We start from the raw sequence: 17,564 nt of genomic DNA, 5'->3' as shown, positions 1-17,564 counted from the left end.
ACGCTTGTGTAAAGGTTACCATAGACCCCTGTGTGTAAGAACGAAGCCCTTGCACAAAGGAGTCTCTGGTGCATGTTGGGAAATGGAGCTGAATGTTTCACCAACTGTGTCTATGTCTGGGACGTGAGATTTGCAGATTATGTAGATAGATGATAATAAGGGCTGGGTTTGCTCATAAGTTACAAGTACACGCATGTCTTAAAGCTCCAGACTTTTCTATGACTCAACGATAAGTCCTTTTGAGAAACTTACAAAAAATAAATTCACGAAGGACAGCCTTGGATTCAACTAAATCGAATCTTCCCATCTCCTCAAACCCATTCTAATGCCATTTCCCAACTTCCCAAGGGATTTTTCTGCCTTATTTATCCCATGTGTCACTTGTTCTAGATACAGGGAGACTTTCAGACGTTGGTGTCTTCCTTATCATAAGTCACAGGCAATCAGGGCATTCCTTCTGTGGTTAGAGAGAGCTCCAATCACTCTATACAACATCAAACCACTGGATGATAAGACTTCAATAATAATAATAAAATCTTTACTGTGCTAAAATCAAAGAAGTGTCTCCAGCTGATCCCTGTGCACACTGGTACCTGTATCAAAACAGTTATAAACACCCCTCTGTTGCAGAGCTGACCATGAGTCCGGCCTTGACATTAGAGACTGGTCAAATGCTAGCTTTGCCAATTAGGGGCCAGGGAACTCAGGTAACTAATTTAGATGCCTTTGACTCTAAATTTCTCTGTGAAAACTAGAAACTATGCCTAAGTCACCAAAACATTAAAAGAAATGAAGTCATAGTTACACTTCCTCACCCCTGGGAATTGAGATTGTTTTTAGTTCTGAATAATTTTCGAATGTTTGAAGTAAGCTTTAAACACCTGTGTACATCATAGAATACCAGAGGTCAAAACATGCCCTAAGACATAAAAAATGTAACAGGCACTCACACAGAGCAGACCTCTTGAGGCAATGAATATCACTGAGTAGCAAATTCCTCTTCGATTGCTACTTCTGACATAGCCATTACTAACATCCTACCGCACCCCAGCAGGTCAGTTCTCCCTTCCCAGCTTTGCTTGAAGTGATAACTGCCCAAGTGCAGAGCCCATCACGTCTGACCCCTTTTAAGGTGTGTAAATGCCAACAAGCTTCCGAGTAGCTTGAAAACGCTTACAGCGATAGTTTTTCCCCCTTAAGTGTGCTATGTAAAATGCATCGTTTCAACGTGATGTGGTTATGTGGACAGATTACATGGCATCTTTTCTAAAAAGACTCACAAAGAGGTGGAGAGATGCTCAGTGGCTAAGATCACTTGTTTGGGTCCATTGAGCACGGACCCAAGCTCAATGTTTAGCTCCTACATAGTGACTCACAACTACTTACAACTCTAGCTCCAGGGATCATAGGTCTTTTCCTGATCTCTGTAAACACTTCATTCACATGTACACACACACACATACATACATATAATTTTTTAAGTTTTAAAAATAAAATAAACACATGGATTCTATTCTCTAGGGAGAGCCCAAGCACACCAAATCATCTGTATAATTTTGTATGTGTGATGTTTGGTTGGCATGTGCACAGGTACATGCCTGTGCGTGTGTGTGCATATGGAAGCCTGAGCTCAGCCTCAGGGACTCTTCCTCAGGTGCTGTCCACTGTTTTAAGACTCATTCTAGAGCTCACCATGTAGCTACGCTGCCTGGCCAGGGAGCCTGGGGATCTGCCTGTCTCCACCTCTTCATGCTGAGATAAGTGTATACCACCACGCCAGTCTTCTTGCATGGGTTCTGCATGGAGTGCGGGGCTGAACTCAGGTCCTTGTGTTTCCAAGGCAAGCTTTTACCAATGGACCTGGCTCCGCAGCCTCCCTGGAATTGTAATCTCTCGTGATTGTGTAAAGCCAATGTTCCTGGAATAGAAGCCCTTGATTCCCATTGCCCAGAGAGAAGCTTCTGGCCCGATTTCAGGGAGATCATGATGCCGACCTGTACTTAAGCTTATAATGAAAACTGTAATTCTCTGTAAAAACAGACTTGTGGTGATGCTTTGTTTGCGCTATAACAAATAAAGCTTGCCCAAGGTTTATATTTAAAAAGACCAATTAGAATTTGTACAACACAGACTTGTAAGCAATCAGTAGCAGCTGGAAACTGCAGGTTCTGCTCTCCTCCAAGCAGTCCTTAGACCTTGTCTCTCTCCAGCACTGGGGAACAGGGAACTGATAGGAGGGACTCAAATTGCAGTGTGATTACAGGCCTGTCTCCACGGGAACTGGCACCAAACAGACTGAAGATAGACTAACCAACTACTTGCACTTTCGCACGGCGTGCCTACTGACTTTTGCGATGTTTGTTTGTTTTGGCTTCCTGGTGAGAATTTTCTTTGAGCCGTCCACCACACAGCATGACAAAGCCTTGGAACCACAGCTGTAGATAGACTTACACAACTTCTGCAAAGGGAAGCACGGATGCCAGAGAACTGGAATTGTTTAATATGGAGGGATGAGGGGAGGACATACGCTGTGTTCAAAGGCCAGGCCCTGGGGACACACACAGAACCCTGGCCACTCCACTCAACACAGATAGGAAAACAGTGCCTTCCACTGCCAAAGCAAGCAGGGTGGCCACAGTCTAGCTATTAGTCTGCCAGTCAAGTGACTTTATCCCTTAGATTCAGCCCCTGTGGATGTGCTAAAGCCTTTCTTATGCTTCTCCCAACCTAAGCAAATAGGAAGGGAATGTGGTAGGCGAGATGGAATCTTCCACACGGAAACCACAGAACCAAGGAAAGATAATAACTTGGATGGTCTTAACCCTTTTTGTTTCTTCTTTTCATGTGTCTATGCGGGGTGCATGATGTGTGTGTTTGTGTTTCCATATATGTATCTCTGTGTATATCTGTGTGTGCGTGTAGGCAAGTGCATTTGCTGAGGCAGAGTCCTCCAGAGCTTGCTAACTCATCTAGTATAACTAGCTTGCCTGGAAATCCCTTCTCTGCCTCTCTAGTGCTGAGATGACAGAGAATTCCCACCCCTGTGGTCCTAGCGTCCAAACTCTGCCCTTTAGATGTGTGCCGTGGCACTTTATCTATTGATCCTTTATCTATTAATCCATCTTTTCAGTATCAGATTTTCTTAACTCCCATTCAGCATGAATGGAGAAAGCAAAAAAGAAAAGAACCAGGAATTTACTAGACAGAATTTAAAGCTGGTTGCAGCCCAGGGACCTTTCCCAATTCAGTCTCTACTCTGTTTTCCCTCCTTCTCGCTGGGATTTTCCACCAGCAGCAACGGGTGACGGGAGAGGCTCTAAAATGAAGAAATAAGAAGTGGAAATGTAAGGGGGAGAGCCATGGAAAGTGCTGAAATCAAGCGTTTTCCTTTCTACATGAAGGTTTGTAGTCCTCCTAGAGGCTTCGGGGGGAAAAGCTGCCTGAGTGATTAACACCCAGTGCAGTGGCCCCTTTCCCACAGTGTTAGCTGTGCCTGTTCTGAGGACCTTGAGAATATTCACGGGGAGCAGATATTCGTGTTGATTTCCTGGATACCGGGTAATAAGAGGAGCAGGAAGGGCTGTGTGAACAGTGCAGATAAGCTCGATGCAGAATTTTTGAGCCAAATAAAGGCTTTCCTTACTTTTTTCCCACCCTTGGAGGATGTATGAAACTAAGTGTGTCTAGCTGTGGGGCTGAGGACAATGTATACTCTCATCTCTGAGATCGCGATTTCAGTAGTAATTTTCCTGACAGAAAAACCAGTTACGTGAGGCTGAGGTTGTGGATACAGTGTTGAGGATCCAACCAGAGATGCCCAGCAGTAATGAAGCCAAGTAGGAGAAATACATTTTTCCCCAAAAGAATTCATCTGCTTGATTTATTCAACAATTCACCTGTATGGCATATGCTCTTGAACTACAGGATATAGTTTTTAATTATTTTATTTTATATGTAAGGGTGTTTCATCTGTGTGTTTTTCTTTGTGCCATGTGCATGCCTGGTACCTAAGGACCAAAAGAGGGCATCAGACTCCCTAGAGCTAGAGTTGTGGGCACTTGTGGGCAGACTTGTAGGTGCTGGGAATCTAACGAATGACTACTGGAAGAGCAGCCAGTGCTCTCAACATCTGAGCCATCTCTCCAGCCCTGCATTAGTGTTTGAGGTAGAATTCTACTATGAAAGTGGCCTAGGGGCTCTCAAGCTGTTTGCTACACAAAATGCAAAGAGGAGGTATATTAGCAAATATATTCCATGAAAATGTCTAACCAAGGAGTCAGGAAATTATGGGATTGAGAGGAGAAGCATCCTCTCCTTTGTAAAATGTAATTGCTTCTTTAGCCTTCAGGTAAACTGAGTTCCTTTATACTCAGGTAGGTTTGATTGCTCTTTCATGTGGGGGTTAAAATCATGGGTCAGATGGAGGGAGCCATTTTGGGCTTGGCTGCTGTCTTTTCTATCTTGCCCTGCCCTCTTTCTTGGCAGTCTCGGGTCTAATATCTTCTTTTGGCTCTAAGAACTGTACATATGGTTTGCATGAATATTCTTGTCTTACACTTGTCTGTGAACCTGTCATGGGGAAGTGTGAAGGGCAGAAGTCATAGTCAGATGTCTCAAGTCCAAGGCAAATGGACTTACCCCTAACGTCACGCCTAATCTCCACACTAAGGAAAACCAGACTCATGGGCAGCTGCTGTCCTTATCTCCTTATGCTTCTGAAAATCCACTCACTCTGCATGTTCACTAGTTCTCCTATTCAGATATGATACTTTCTCTTAGAGAAAAACAAGGATTTTTTTAAAAAGAAGAAAACAAATAAAAGCTTAGTCTAAATAATGCTGTTCTAGATGGCCCAAGTAATCACGTTTGGGCTTTATTATAGGTTTTGTGCAATAGTTTACTTAAATTTCAGTTGTCTGTAATTCCTAAGCCACTCTGTCCTGATTTTTCCAACCCTCACAGTACCATGAAAGATGGTTTATTAGTTGTTTCCCACAACTAATGCTTCTTTCAAAATTTTGTATAATACAGTTGTGTTCTATTGCCCAGTGAGTTCTCTACAGTCACTAACACAGAGGTAGAGTCTTTGTCAACCAATGAGAAATCACAGTAGGTGAAAAACACAGGGTGTCTAAGACTCTGTCTCAATCCACAGCAATCCACTATAAGATTAGTCTTGAACTTGGGCACCTTCATTTTGACCTCATAAAATTTCTGTTATCAGCTGCTCACTCTGGTGGTTGGGTTTTAAAAAGAATCTGCATCTTGTCGGGGAAACAAATCAACACAGAAGGTGCTTAGCTTCAATTGTCAGTTTGATACAACGTGGGATCACTGGGAAACAGAGTCTCTGTGAGGCATTGACTATACTGGGTAGCCATGTGAGCGTGCTTGGGGAAACAGACATAGCAAGTAAACTAAGGTGGACGGGTCTATGCCACTGTGGGCAGCACCAATCTCTGCGCAGGTGTCTTGGAATGTGAAATCGTGGAGAAATTAAGCTACACGTCAGCAAGTGAGCAAGCATATATGAATGTGTTTATTTTTACTCTTACCATATGACTAGATATTTGGAGTTTCTGCCTCAGCTTCCCAAAATGAAGGGCAGTAATCTGGAATCATAAGCTGGAAAAAGCCCCTTTCTCCCCTAAGCTGTCTTTTGACAGGACATCTTATCACATAATAACAAGTCAAGCCAGAGCAGCACACTAGGGAAATTATGCCATTTTCCGTGTTATTTTAGTAACATGTCCATGAAGTACATTCTTACTCCTATTTTATAAATGCAGGGGAATCTGGGAGTGAAAGAAATTAATCTGGTATATGATGTCTATAGACTGCCAAAGTCTGTGTTTGTTTCTCCGTGTCACATAGGATGGAAGACAGCAATAGATGACTTAGTCATTGATGTTTTGTACTAACGTAACCCTCCATTGGCTTAAAACAAAGTCACCATTCCTTACAGGCTATCTGGCTCAGCCAAGGACATGAGTGTATGTGGTCACTTTTCAAATTCTCTCTTTTAAAAACTGACATTATATAAATATTTACCATCCCATTAACTGGGGTAGTTCAGAGACTATAAAAAACAACACAGAATAATTTTTGCCTTGGGGGCTACTTTTGTTGTGACTGACGAAAGCATTGTGATAAGTTAAATTTCATTTGGAACATAAACAAACCGAAAAGTCCAGACAACAGAGGCTGGTACTGACTCTCAGAGGAAAGCTAATTCAACCAAGTGTCTGGAACACAATGAACATACCGTCCTGACCTCCAGCCATCTGTTGGCAGCTGAGAGAAATAAGTAGGCAATGTTGTTTGTGTCTGTCAGCTCTAGCATGCGTTGCTTGAATCTGGTTTCATGCCTGCAAAAAACAAAAGCCCACAATGATGTTAGCCACCTAGCAGGAGAAGTAGAAAAAAAGCCAGACGTGCTTAACTACCACACAGTTTGCTCAACAGAGTGACACGTGGATGGGATGGACGAGTGGTAAGTGAACTCCAGAGCCACCCTGCTGCGTTCTGGATGGAGCCCAAGACGGCAAGTGTTTGCTCTCTTTTCATGCCACAACTAGGAATAGAAGCCGTTGCCAAGGCAAACCCTTATGAAAGGGTGCTTCACAATTCTGCAGGATTGGAGGAGCCATGTAAACAAGACCTGGCCTATGTCACAAGGGCTACAGAAATCACAACATCTCCTACTGTCACTTGAAGCATTTATTTAATTTTCCTAATGCTATTGAGTCGGGCTGGATGAGAACTGGTGAAGACAGAAAGCTGGGCATCTATAGCAGGTAACATATTCCTTCGTGCTCATAGGGTCATCGTCAGCAGACCTTGTGCTGAGCCAGTCATCTGTAAGGTCCCTTGTTGTGGGATTTCGATCCCTTTAGCCAATGGCTTTGGGGATTACAAATCCTAAGGCACGGTTTTGACTGCAGGTGTGACAATGCAGAGACTCAGGCTCATCCTCTCAGTCGGTTGTGGTGGCGCATGATGATGGCAGGATTTGTTGAAGGAGGCAGGAGCACAAGAAAGCAGGACCCTCTCCCTAAGCTTATAAATTGTCAAGTCTGCAGACAAGTATCTTTAGGGATGAAGCTAAGCTTCTCAGGTAAACAAGGCATTGTAAGTACCCCAAGTGACATGAAAGAAAGTCTGCCATCATCCAGGGCTGGGCAGGGTTCTCACTCTAATGGTCATGGTAATAGAGAGATTGATCCAGAAAAAACTAAGCTCATCCTTGCTGTTCAACATAATCAAATAAAGGCCTGTATAGTCTGTTTTATGAGCAGAACTAGAAACAGCCTTCATGGAAGCATATATTGTGTATAAGCGTGTTTCACCCTACGTCCCAACCTTATGTACTACCATGCATCAAGAATACATGAAGTGTAAATTTTTTAAGAAACCAAGAAGAACCTTATGTACTTGAACATCAGCGGTTTGATTTCACAGACATACATGCTGAAGAGCATCTTTTCTAAATAGCAAAAGTATCCATATTTTGAAATTATTTTCCTCAAATAATGGAAACAAGAGAGGGCTGGAAAAGAACTGGTTTGAACGTTGGTTACACGCCCAGTTGAGTTTGCTTCTGCCCACTCTGTGGCCATGGCTGCTTTGACATAACCCATCCAGGGGTCATGTTTGTAAGGAATTTCTGACCCACTAGTAAGTCTCGTTTCCTAAGAGGCCCCCACTCCTGTAAAATCTTCCAGTAAAATTGCAAAACTTAAATAACTCATCACTTGTATCAAAGGACAGAGAAGTCCTGGGTGGGGTAGTTTTTGGCCCACCATCAGAGTCCATTCAAGCCAATATAAAGCAGATACTTGGTATCTCTCCAATCAAGCTGATCATTCCAGAATGCCAAGCCAGATAGATAATTTGGTCAGACAGCAACGTCTGCTCTACAGTGATCAGATAATTTGGGAGTGAGAGCCAAACCATTACTTCACTTTGAGTTATGTAGCCTTGAACTAAATGCCACGTCCAGGGGGACCTGTGCTGAAGAACAGCAGCACTATGGCTTGGGACTAAGCTGTTCAAGGAACACATCTGCCTTCCAGATGACCTTGACAGGTGACTATAGTGAATTACTAATCCGTGAAGGGCGTAGGAGGTTGTAGGATTACAGCAACAGGGGCGACAAACTGTGAAGAATTTTTTGTAAGGGTCACACTTCTGTGCATGCCAGGGGCATGTCAGGTGGCAGTGCTCGCTAGGGAGATGTCGGCTATATTTCCATCTATTTACTCAATGCATTTAGTCAGTGGTTGTTCTCCACGCTGTGCTAGATTCCGGAGACACCTAATGTCTTTCTCAGGGTGGGAGAAACTGTACTAAGTAGTGAGGCTGGTGCAGCTGGGAACCTTCCTTTAATAGCCCCAAGAACATAAAGGGGAAATGTACATTGCAAGATCTGAATAGGGTACCCTAGGTAGAGGGTGGGGAGAGGGAAGGCCTAAGCCAGGCTTTGCAGAGCACAGGGAAGATACCCAGTGTGGTTTTAGGGGATGACATTGGGCTCCTCAGGTGAACAAGGCATTGTAAGTACCCGAATGACAAGAGACAACACAGAAGTGAGGAAATCCAGTGCCTTCCTGGATGGGGCAGTTTTCTCTCCCCACTGGACAAACGCATCCAGGAGGCTCAAAGCTTGGGAGTTGTAGTCTAAATGAAAAAACTAAACCTTGGTTCTGTCAGCATGCTCACTCTGGGACCTTCTTCCTGCTGTGGTTGTGGAGTTTCATCTCCAGCACTCCACACGTTTGTAGGGAACTGGCAACAGCCTGAAGCAGCAGGGAGAAGGAGGGGTGAAGTGCCGTGAGCATTCTTTCTCTGTTTCTATTTGGCAAGAAACCTGCTGTTTTCCTAATGGAAACTTTGACACACTCAGCCTGTATCTTTTCATTCGCATCCAGCCCATCTTCTGAACATTCTTAGACCTCTATTCTGTCAGACAGAAAAATAATAATAAAGCAATGGCAAAGGTCACTGACAACTTAGTCTAATTTAGCTGCAATACTTTCCTTGTAAATGACTAGAGGTTCACTGCTTCGTGTGAGTGCACCCTGAGTCCTGAGAGCAGAGAGAACACAAGATCCAATCAGTAAAGATGACTCTGAGAGAGAGATGGCCCAGGGAACACTGAGTAGACATGGAAAGAAGCAGATATGGGAAATCATGTGCTGTGCACGTGTAGTTAACCCTTCAGCCCCCCAAATTCTGACTTCAGTTCTGTTCTTGTTAAGGGCATCACTAGCACTGGAGTTTCTTATCCAGAGAACACCTTTATTTCTTTGTATTCTTTTGTGTTTTTATCACTGTCATTTATTCAAAATTTTAACAAGCTCACTTGTCTGATTGTAGTCAAAAACCATTATTTTTCAAGCTGCACAGAACCTTTCTGATCAGTTCTTTATTTTTGTGAAATTCTCAGGTAATTAAACACTTCCCACTGTCCTGAGCTTTTACCTCTTTATGTGGTTTAGGTTCTCAACTGGTCTGAATTGCTCTCCCTTGGTAGGAAGATGAGATATTCCCAAAGAAGTGGTATTTGGCCTTATTTCATGTCTAAAGTCTCTGAAAAGGAGGACCAGTCCATCACAATGATGCATCTTATAATACTATTGTTCCAACAGCCTCCTAGCATCTTCTTACCTCTAGCCTCAGCAATCCTGATTAATCCTTTATGAGTCAGTTATTCTAATTAATACAACGTTGATTAGATCAGATTCCTGTTGAGATTCTTCAACAACTCCACAACACGGAAAGAATAAAGTCCAAGTTCCATACAGAGGCACTCATTCAGTATCTGTTAGCATCATCCCCCTTGTGTTCAAACTTCATGGTGATGACCTCCATCACTGTGTCCATTTAATACTCGGTTTGATTTTTACATGAAATAGAAATCTTCATGCCTTTCCCTCTGAATGCACTGTCCACTTTCCTTCCAGCTCAACTGTTCTTCATTCAAAGGCCCATTGTCCTATAGGTGCTTCCATCTTATTTAGATACAAGGTGCCTACCCAACCCTTTGAAAACAGTTGTCTGTGTAGTGACTCCATAGATGTCACTATACTGTTATCTTTGTCTTTAAACCCTCTCTCTTGTGTGGTGACTCCGTAGGATGGAGCCTAAACTAGCCCACTAGTTGACTATATAGACATTTCCCAAATCACTGTAAACTTACTATGAAAACAAAATCCTGCTCTCTCAGAACTCATTTTCTGGTCGGAAGAGATTGAATAATTAACATGCAAATGTTTTTAATAAAACAGATAATGAAAATATACTCATATAAATATTCATAAAGGAAATAAAATAAGGTCACATGTTGGCTAAAGAAGAGCCCAACCAGTAATTGGGGTGAAAATAAATGGCCACATATATTCAGTCTTTACTAATCTACATCTAGAATAGTACTTGGTGTGTATTAACTATTAAAATAAATATTTCCATACAAACTAATTAGAAAAGACTTACTTGATGTCAACAGTAATCATTAATGCTATATTTGTTAATGGTCTCTACTGCATACTATTAGACTATAAATTTGATGTCGGTATCTATATATTCAATACCAATAAATAATATTGAAATTCCCAGGAAGAGGTATTACCACCTTTGTTGAGAAAGCATGCCAGGATGTGAAATATGGGTGGGGTAAATTAAACTCATATAGATTCAGGTAGCAATCCTATCATACATCACGCTGTGGAAAGTTGCACCTTCATGTTCTGCCCTATAACCCATTTCTACCTTCTTAACATAAACTTCTGAGGCTGGAGAAATCTATGATTGAAGTCTGTGCATATTTGTAATAGGGTTGAGAGAAGATACAGTGCTTTAAAACATAAACTTTCCAGAGCAAATGAAATGCACAGTAACACCACTTTTATGATCTAACCTCAGGAAAATGGAGCCAGCTTCATGGAAGCTTAGTTATTACTGTTCACAAACATCAATAAACATGGGTTGCTTTCTTTGTTGTTTGCTTTGTTGTATTCTTGAAATATGGTCTCACAGATTTCAGGCTGACCTTGAACTTAGGAAGCTTAGAATTGCTGTAGAAATTCCTACAGCCAGTAGCCTTTAAGTTACCCATCCTCTTGGGAGTGGCCTCTTATACTATATATGCTGAGGTAAAGCACATGTCCAACTGCTCTTCTGGCAATGTGATTCAGTTCCTGTTCCCTGTTCATGCAGAGGACTGTAATCTGTGGGTCTACCCCTAAATAAATAACACTCTATTATACTCCATTCTGAGCTAGCGTGGAATTTCTTTTAAGCATCCATCTTCATCTGGCACCCCACGTGGATCTGAACTCCACACCTACCAAGTAAACTGGCTTAAAGGCCTAACCTGCCCACAGTCCAGAAAGTCTTCCACCCCCACCAGCCTGGCTTGCATTTACCTAAGGGGATTTTTGTAAAACCTCCACCACAGTGAAGCTAACTGCTTGTGGTGACTTGGAAATTTCCCAAGCTTTTGCACACCCCCTGCCACTGCCGCATTCCCTGCCACATTCTCTGCCAGGTGGCAACTTGCACAGCTTCTAGTTTGTATTCCCCATTCTTGAGTTCTGGGCTTTTTGCTCTTCATACAGAATTGATTTAATTGCTTTTAATTTGTCAAGCAAAGAATATTTCTTAGTATTTAACCAGAACCAAGGTGAAAAAAACAAAGCAGCTCAGGACTGTTCATGGCACCAGGTTGTGCCACTAGTCGCGACTCTGCAACCATGACACCGGCTGGACAATAAAGATTATTACACCTAAAACATTACTCCAGAATCTTTGCTTCTTCTAGAGGCAGATGTTCAATTACTAGTAATTGGAACCCTATCTCAAATGAAACAAAGCACATGGGGCCAGAAGGACAGAGAGGAATGCTGAGGATATATGTGGCTAATATTAAAGTGAATTTATGGAGTCATAATCTGCTGCAGCAATAGAATACTCAGATTAACATTTCTGCAGTCCCAGAAACTCATAATTCTGGGAAGGATATTATAAGGTACTATACACAAAGGTCACCAGTCATTCAGGCTATACAAGAACACAAAGCAACTAGCAAACCTTTAGAGGTACCAACAGCTCTACCTTTAAAATGGTTAATGGAGAAACCGATATGGGTTCAACAGTGGCCATTAACAGAAGGCAAACTGCAGGCTTTAGAAAGGCTGGTACAGGAGCAACTAGATGCTCACCATATTGAAGAATCAACCAGCCCTTGGAATTCTCCTGTTTGTGTTGTTAAAAAGAAATCTGGTAATTGGAGAATGGTGACAGATCTAAGAGCTGTCAACAAAATAATTCAGCCTATGGGCCCTCTCCAATCTGGAATTCCTCAGTTTTCTCTATTACCAAAAAGATGGCCTCTTATAGTTATTGATTTGAAAGATTGTTTCTTCACTATACCTTACAAGAAAAGGACAGAGAAAAATTTGCCTTCACAGTGCCTACTTACAATAATTCTCAGCCAGTGGACGATTCTTCCACATGGAATGCTTGATAACCCCACCCTACGCCAATACTTTATAAGTCAGCCATTGGAAATAATATACAAGAAATTCCTAAGTCTATAATTTACCATTACATGGATGACATTTTGCTATCTGATCCAAACATATTTTAGAATGCTTGAAGGGGTAAAAAGTTTTGACAAAATGGGGATTATAAATTTCTCCTGAAAAAATACAGAGAGGAGAGTCTGTCAGTTACCTAGGTTATAAAATAGGTTTTCAGAAAATTATAAGAAAAAAAGGCACAAATTAGGAGAAACCTATTGTGGATTCTGAATGACTTTCAAATATTGTTAGGAGACATTTCCAGTCTACGACCAGCTGTTGGGATAACACCTGATCTAATAGTTCATTTAAACAAAACCTTAGATGGTGATAAAGATTTGAATAGTCCAAGAAAACTGACAGCTGAAGGGGAAAAGGAATTGATTGTTGTTGAAGAAAAATTACAGGAGGCACATGTGGATAGGGTGAATCCAAATCTTAATTTCATTTTAGTCATATTGCCTTTCAGAATTTCCCCTATAGGAATTTTAGTGCAAAGGGAAGATATTATCTTAGAACGGATATTATTACTACATAAGCCAAATAAAAAATTAAAATCTTTTGTGGAAAAAGTCTCTGAATTAATTATAAAAGGAAAGTTGAGACTTCATCAACTAGCAGGTATAGACCCATCAGAGATTATAGTGCCTTTTACAACTGATGAAATTAAAAAAGTTATTGGAAGGCAATGAATCTTGGCAAAGAACTTGTGCTAATTGTTTAGGAGAGATTAATAGCAATTATCCCAAAAGTGATAGAATTAACCTTATAAAGAGAACTACTTGGATTCTTCCCTGAATTGTATGTGACACACCAGTAACTGAAGCCTGTACATTTTATACTGTTGCAAATAAATCAGGAAATGCAAATTACAAATCAGAAGATTTAAGTAATGTGGAGCAAAGCCCTTATAATTCTGTTCAAAAGGCAGAATTATATGCTATTCTTATGGTGCTAAGGGATTTTAAAGAACCTCTCAATATAGTTACTAATTCACAATATGCAGAAAGAGTTGTCTTTGCATATTAAAACCACTGAATTTATACCAGGTAATATAGAATTGACTTCATTATTCATACAGGTTCAAGATATAATCAGGAATAGGCTTTGTCCAATATACATAACACACATCTTATCTCATATGGGTCTGCCAGGTCCTCTAGCACAAGATAATGCAGAAATTGATCAATTACTGATTGGAAGTATGTTGAAGGCCTCAGAATTCTGTAAGAAACATCATGCCAATAGCAAAGGTTTAAAGAAAGAGTTTTCTATTACATGGTACCAAGCTAAGGAGATTATAAAGAGATGTCCTACTTGCTCTTTCTTTAACTAAACATGACTACCTTCAGAGGCTAACCTAAAAGGTATTCAAAAAATAAATCTGGCAGATGGATATGTTCTACTTTGCAGAATTTGGAAAATTAAAATATGTACATCACACCATAGACACATATTCAGGTTTTCAATGGGCAACTGCCCTGAGCTCAGAAAAGGCTGATTTAGTAATCCCACATTTATTAGAAGTTATGGCCATCACGGGTATACGTGCACAAATAAAGACAGATAATGGTCCAGCATATGTCTCTATGAAAATGAAGCATTTTTTTGCTTAATATAATATAAAACATATTACAGGTCTACCATACAATCCTACAGGTCAAGCAGTTATAGAAAGATCAAATCAAACTATAAAGGATATGTTAAACAAACAGAAAGGGCTGGAAAATACTCCCAGAAATAGATTACATAATGCTTCATTAACTTTGAATTTTCTTAACGCTAATGAGAAAGGTATAATATTGGTTTGGAAGTGTCACCCCAGCCTGCCAAGCACTTGAACTCCAAATTTCAACCTGCCACGTGCTTGGACTTTAAGCACCAGCCTTCCAAGCACTTGGACTCCAACTCCCAGCCTGCCAAGCACTGACTCCTCCCAGAGCGGGGGTCAGGATCAGTCCCACTGGGTATTTAGGCTTGTGCCGAGAAAAGGAACAGGTCATTTTGGATTTGGGTGTGCGGTCTCTCTGTCTTCCCCCTGCCATGCTCCCGGTTACCTGGGAGTGTGCTGTCTATTAAACTCAGACATTTAATTTGGTTCAGTCTGATCTGATTAGACTCCTTTGTGCTGGCAGAGAGGCTTTTCTTAGCAAAAGGGACAACAGCAGGAGGAAGACATTGGATAATAGGAAAGTCTCTGAATTAAATCAGCTGGTGTATTTCAAGGATGTGTTGACCTCACAATGGAAGCCAGGAGATGTGCTACATTGGGGAAGGGGTTTTGTTCTTGCTTTAACAGGAGGAGAAAAGTTATGAATACCATCAAAATCTATAAAGATTCGGGTTGAAAACGAGAAGCGAGACTGACTTACATGTATTATGCCAGTCCTTCCAATGTCTGTGATAAGCAAGACTGACTTACATGCATATGTCAATCATTCCAATGGTCATAATAAGCAAGACCAATCCCCCATTTTTCAGATGAGGATGTGGAGGCTTTGGAATTAGAAAACCTTGTCTAGACCACACAGCCAATTCTTTCCACTCTATCAATTCATTCTTTACTCTTAAATTGTCGCATGAGAAACTTTAAGCAATGTCCATTCTTATTGTCATGGTGTAGTTCACTGGGAGAAACAAGTGCACCCCCAGAAGGGGTGGCAGTTAGCTATTATCTGTTGATACACATCTGTGGGTGGATTTTCCCCTTGTGGGCAATTTGAAGATGTGTTACTCACCTGAAGGCCCGGATAGTGGTGAGTCCTTCAGCTGTTTCTGAGAAGTGGCAAAGTAGGGGGAGCTGGGTGCTGTCATCAAGTTCCTGGAGATCCCTAGGACAAAGGCAATGGCATGTGTCACCTGTCTCCAGGATCTGAGGCCACCATTGAACCTGCTAGTCTTCAGACCCCAGTGCTTGTTCTTGTCACTGCTCTTCTATGCTCAACCTCCTATCTGTTTGCTCTAAGTTGCCATGCTTAAAAACTTGGTCTAAATGTTTCCCATACGAATATGACCTATTTGCTCATATGTACCCCACAGCCAGTGTGTTTTAGCTGTGACATAAGACTTGGAGTTTTGTAGATGCTTTAGATGAAGTGTGGACCAGTAGTCCTTTCACATCCATTCTTTCCTTCATCTTGACTGTAAGCTATTGAAGGTTTTGTTAATCGAGTGCTTCAGTAAAAGAGTTATCATGACAAAATATAAATGCAAATGCAATAATGGATCAACCTTGATTTCGAATGGATGAATTAGTGAAAAATAATTCTGTGTGTGGGGGTATGGTCTTCTTATTGTTATTGTTTGGAGAGGAAAGTTGGTTTATTGAGAAGGTGTGTAATGTAACCCAAGCTGGCCTTGAGCTCACAACATCACTTGTGATGACCTTGTACCCTGGTTCCCCCTGTCTCCACCCCACCTCCCAAGTGCATGTGAAACCATATATAACACAAGTATATAGCCTTGTAAGTGTGACACTGGACTGTAGAGGATTCTTAACCAAATGAAAAAGTCAATAAACAGAAGTAAACTGATAAGAACTGTCCTCGTGAATGATATAAAGAATGAGAGAGTAACTGAGAGGGGGGAGTACAGTTAGAACAGTTTATGGAAGAAAGTTTTAAAGTTCTGAGTTAGTTAAGATGCTAATCAATTTAAAAGAAGAGGGTAGAGAGTGACAGTGGGAAGCTGGTTGCTAGAGGGAGCTTCATGAGCTATTGTGATGCATTAGTTGTACCAAAAGTCACTTGGCCGCTCCCAGCATAACAGACTTAAAAATAGCTGCTACTTTTACCAGTGTTGAAGGAAAGAGAGAGAGAGAGAGAGAGAGAGAGAGAGAGAGAGAGAGAGATTTGTGGATGATAGAGAGAGAGAGAAAGAGAGAGGATGGATGGATAGATAGATAGATAGATAGATAGATAGATAGATAGATAGACAGACAGACAGATAGGAATAGATCAGATGAGTTGAATCCCTACCTCCAAGAAACTTTCACTGTTCCCCCAAGGATCTAATGTCCTTGTCTATAAAGACTTATACACAAGCCTCTATAACATACTTAAAAATAGAAATACCTCAATCAGCTCAAAATAACCCTCTTCACACAGATGTGTATTTGTAAATTCTTTTAAAAATATTTTGATTATTTATTTATTTTCTTATTTATTTATTTATTCATTTTTGTAGGAGCTCACTGTGTATCCCAGGTTAGCTTCAAACTTGCTGTGATTCTGTGATTCTCCTGCTTTGGTCTCTCAACTACTAGAATGACAGACATTGATAGGCATACCAAGATTAATAACTGATGTGGGAGGTCCTTCTGTCTATCTGTTACTTTTATTGGTTAATGAATAAAGAAAACTGGCTTTTCCTGATAGGTAGGGCAGAGTAGAGCTAGGCAGGGAAACCTAAACTGAATGCTGGGAGAAAGAAGGCAGAGTAAGGAGAAGCAATGTAGTCCCGACGGAGACAGACACAAGAACTTTATCCAGTAAGCCACAGCCTTGTGGAGATACACAGATTAATGGAGATGAGTTAAATTAATATGTAAGAGTTAGCCAATAAGAAGATAGAGCTAATAGGCCAAGCAGTGATTTAAGTAATACTGTTTCTGTGTGGTTATTTCAGGTCTGAGCTGCCAGGCAGCTGGGAAACAAACAAGCAGCCTCTTACAACAAACAACTTTTCTTTAAACCATATAAGCTTATATTTCTAGAAAATAAGACTGAGTTAAACCAATCGTTAGAAAGCATTTCCCACCAGCAATGGATGAGGGTACCCCTTTCTCCACAACCTCTCCAGCAAAGGATATCATTGGTGTTTTTGATTTTAGCCATTCTGACAGGTGTAAGATGATATCTCAAAGTTGTTTTGATTTGCATTTCCCTGATCGCTAAGGAGGTTGAGCATATCCTTAAGTGTCTTTTAGCCATTTGAATTTCATCTGTTGAGAATTCTCTGTTCAGGTCAGTGCCCCATTTTTTA

General features: G+C 41.1%; 1 protein-coding gene and 1 long non-coding RNA gene across 4 annotated transcripts in view; one reads left to right on the top strand and one right to left on the bottom strand.

Moving 5' to 3' along the window:
• Positions 1-17,564, bottom strand: part of Abcc9 (ATP binding cassette subfamily C member 9) — a 124,383-nt gene that overhangs the window by 18,091 nt on the left and 88,728 nt on the right. For all 3 annotated transcript variants that reach the window (XM_050135244.1, XM_050135243.1, XM_050135245.1), the window contains 2 exons: positions 15,320-15,412; positions 6,266-6,368 (listed from right to left, as the gene is read on the bottom strand). In XM_050135244.1, the coding sequence (XP_049991201.1) occupies positions 6,266-6,368; positions 15,320-15,412 (196 nt within the window). The remainder of the gene's footprint in view (positions 1-6,265; positions 6,369-15,319; positions 15,413-17,564) is intronic.
• LOC126497337 (uncharacterized) overlaps positions 1-17,564 on the top strand; it is an 81,539-nt gene that overhangs the window by 12,792 nt on the left and 51,183 nt on the right. The window lies entirely within an intron of this gene.

Source organism: Alexandromys fortis, unplaced genomic scaffold (assembly GCF_014885135.2).
Source record: "Alexandromys fortis isolate MF-2015 unplaced genomic scaffold, M_Fortis_MF-2015_v1.1 scaffold_21, whole genome shotgun sequence".
In the NCBI taxonomy this organism is placed as follows: domain Eukaryota; kingdom Metazoa; phylum Chordata; class Mammalia; order Rodentia; family Cricetidae; genus Alexandromys; species Alexandromys fortis.
The sequence above is the reverse complement of the archived record's forward strand: the minus strand, read 5'-3'. Positions and strand labels throughout refer to the sequence as shown.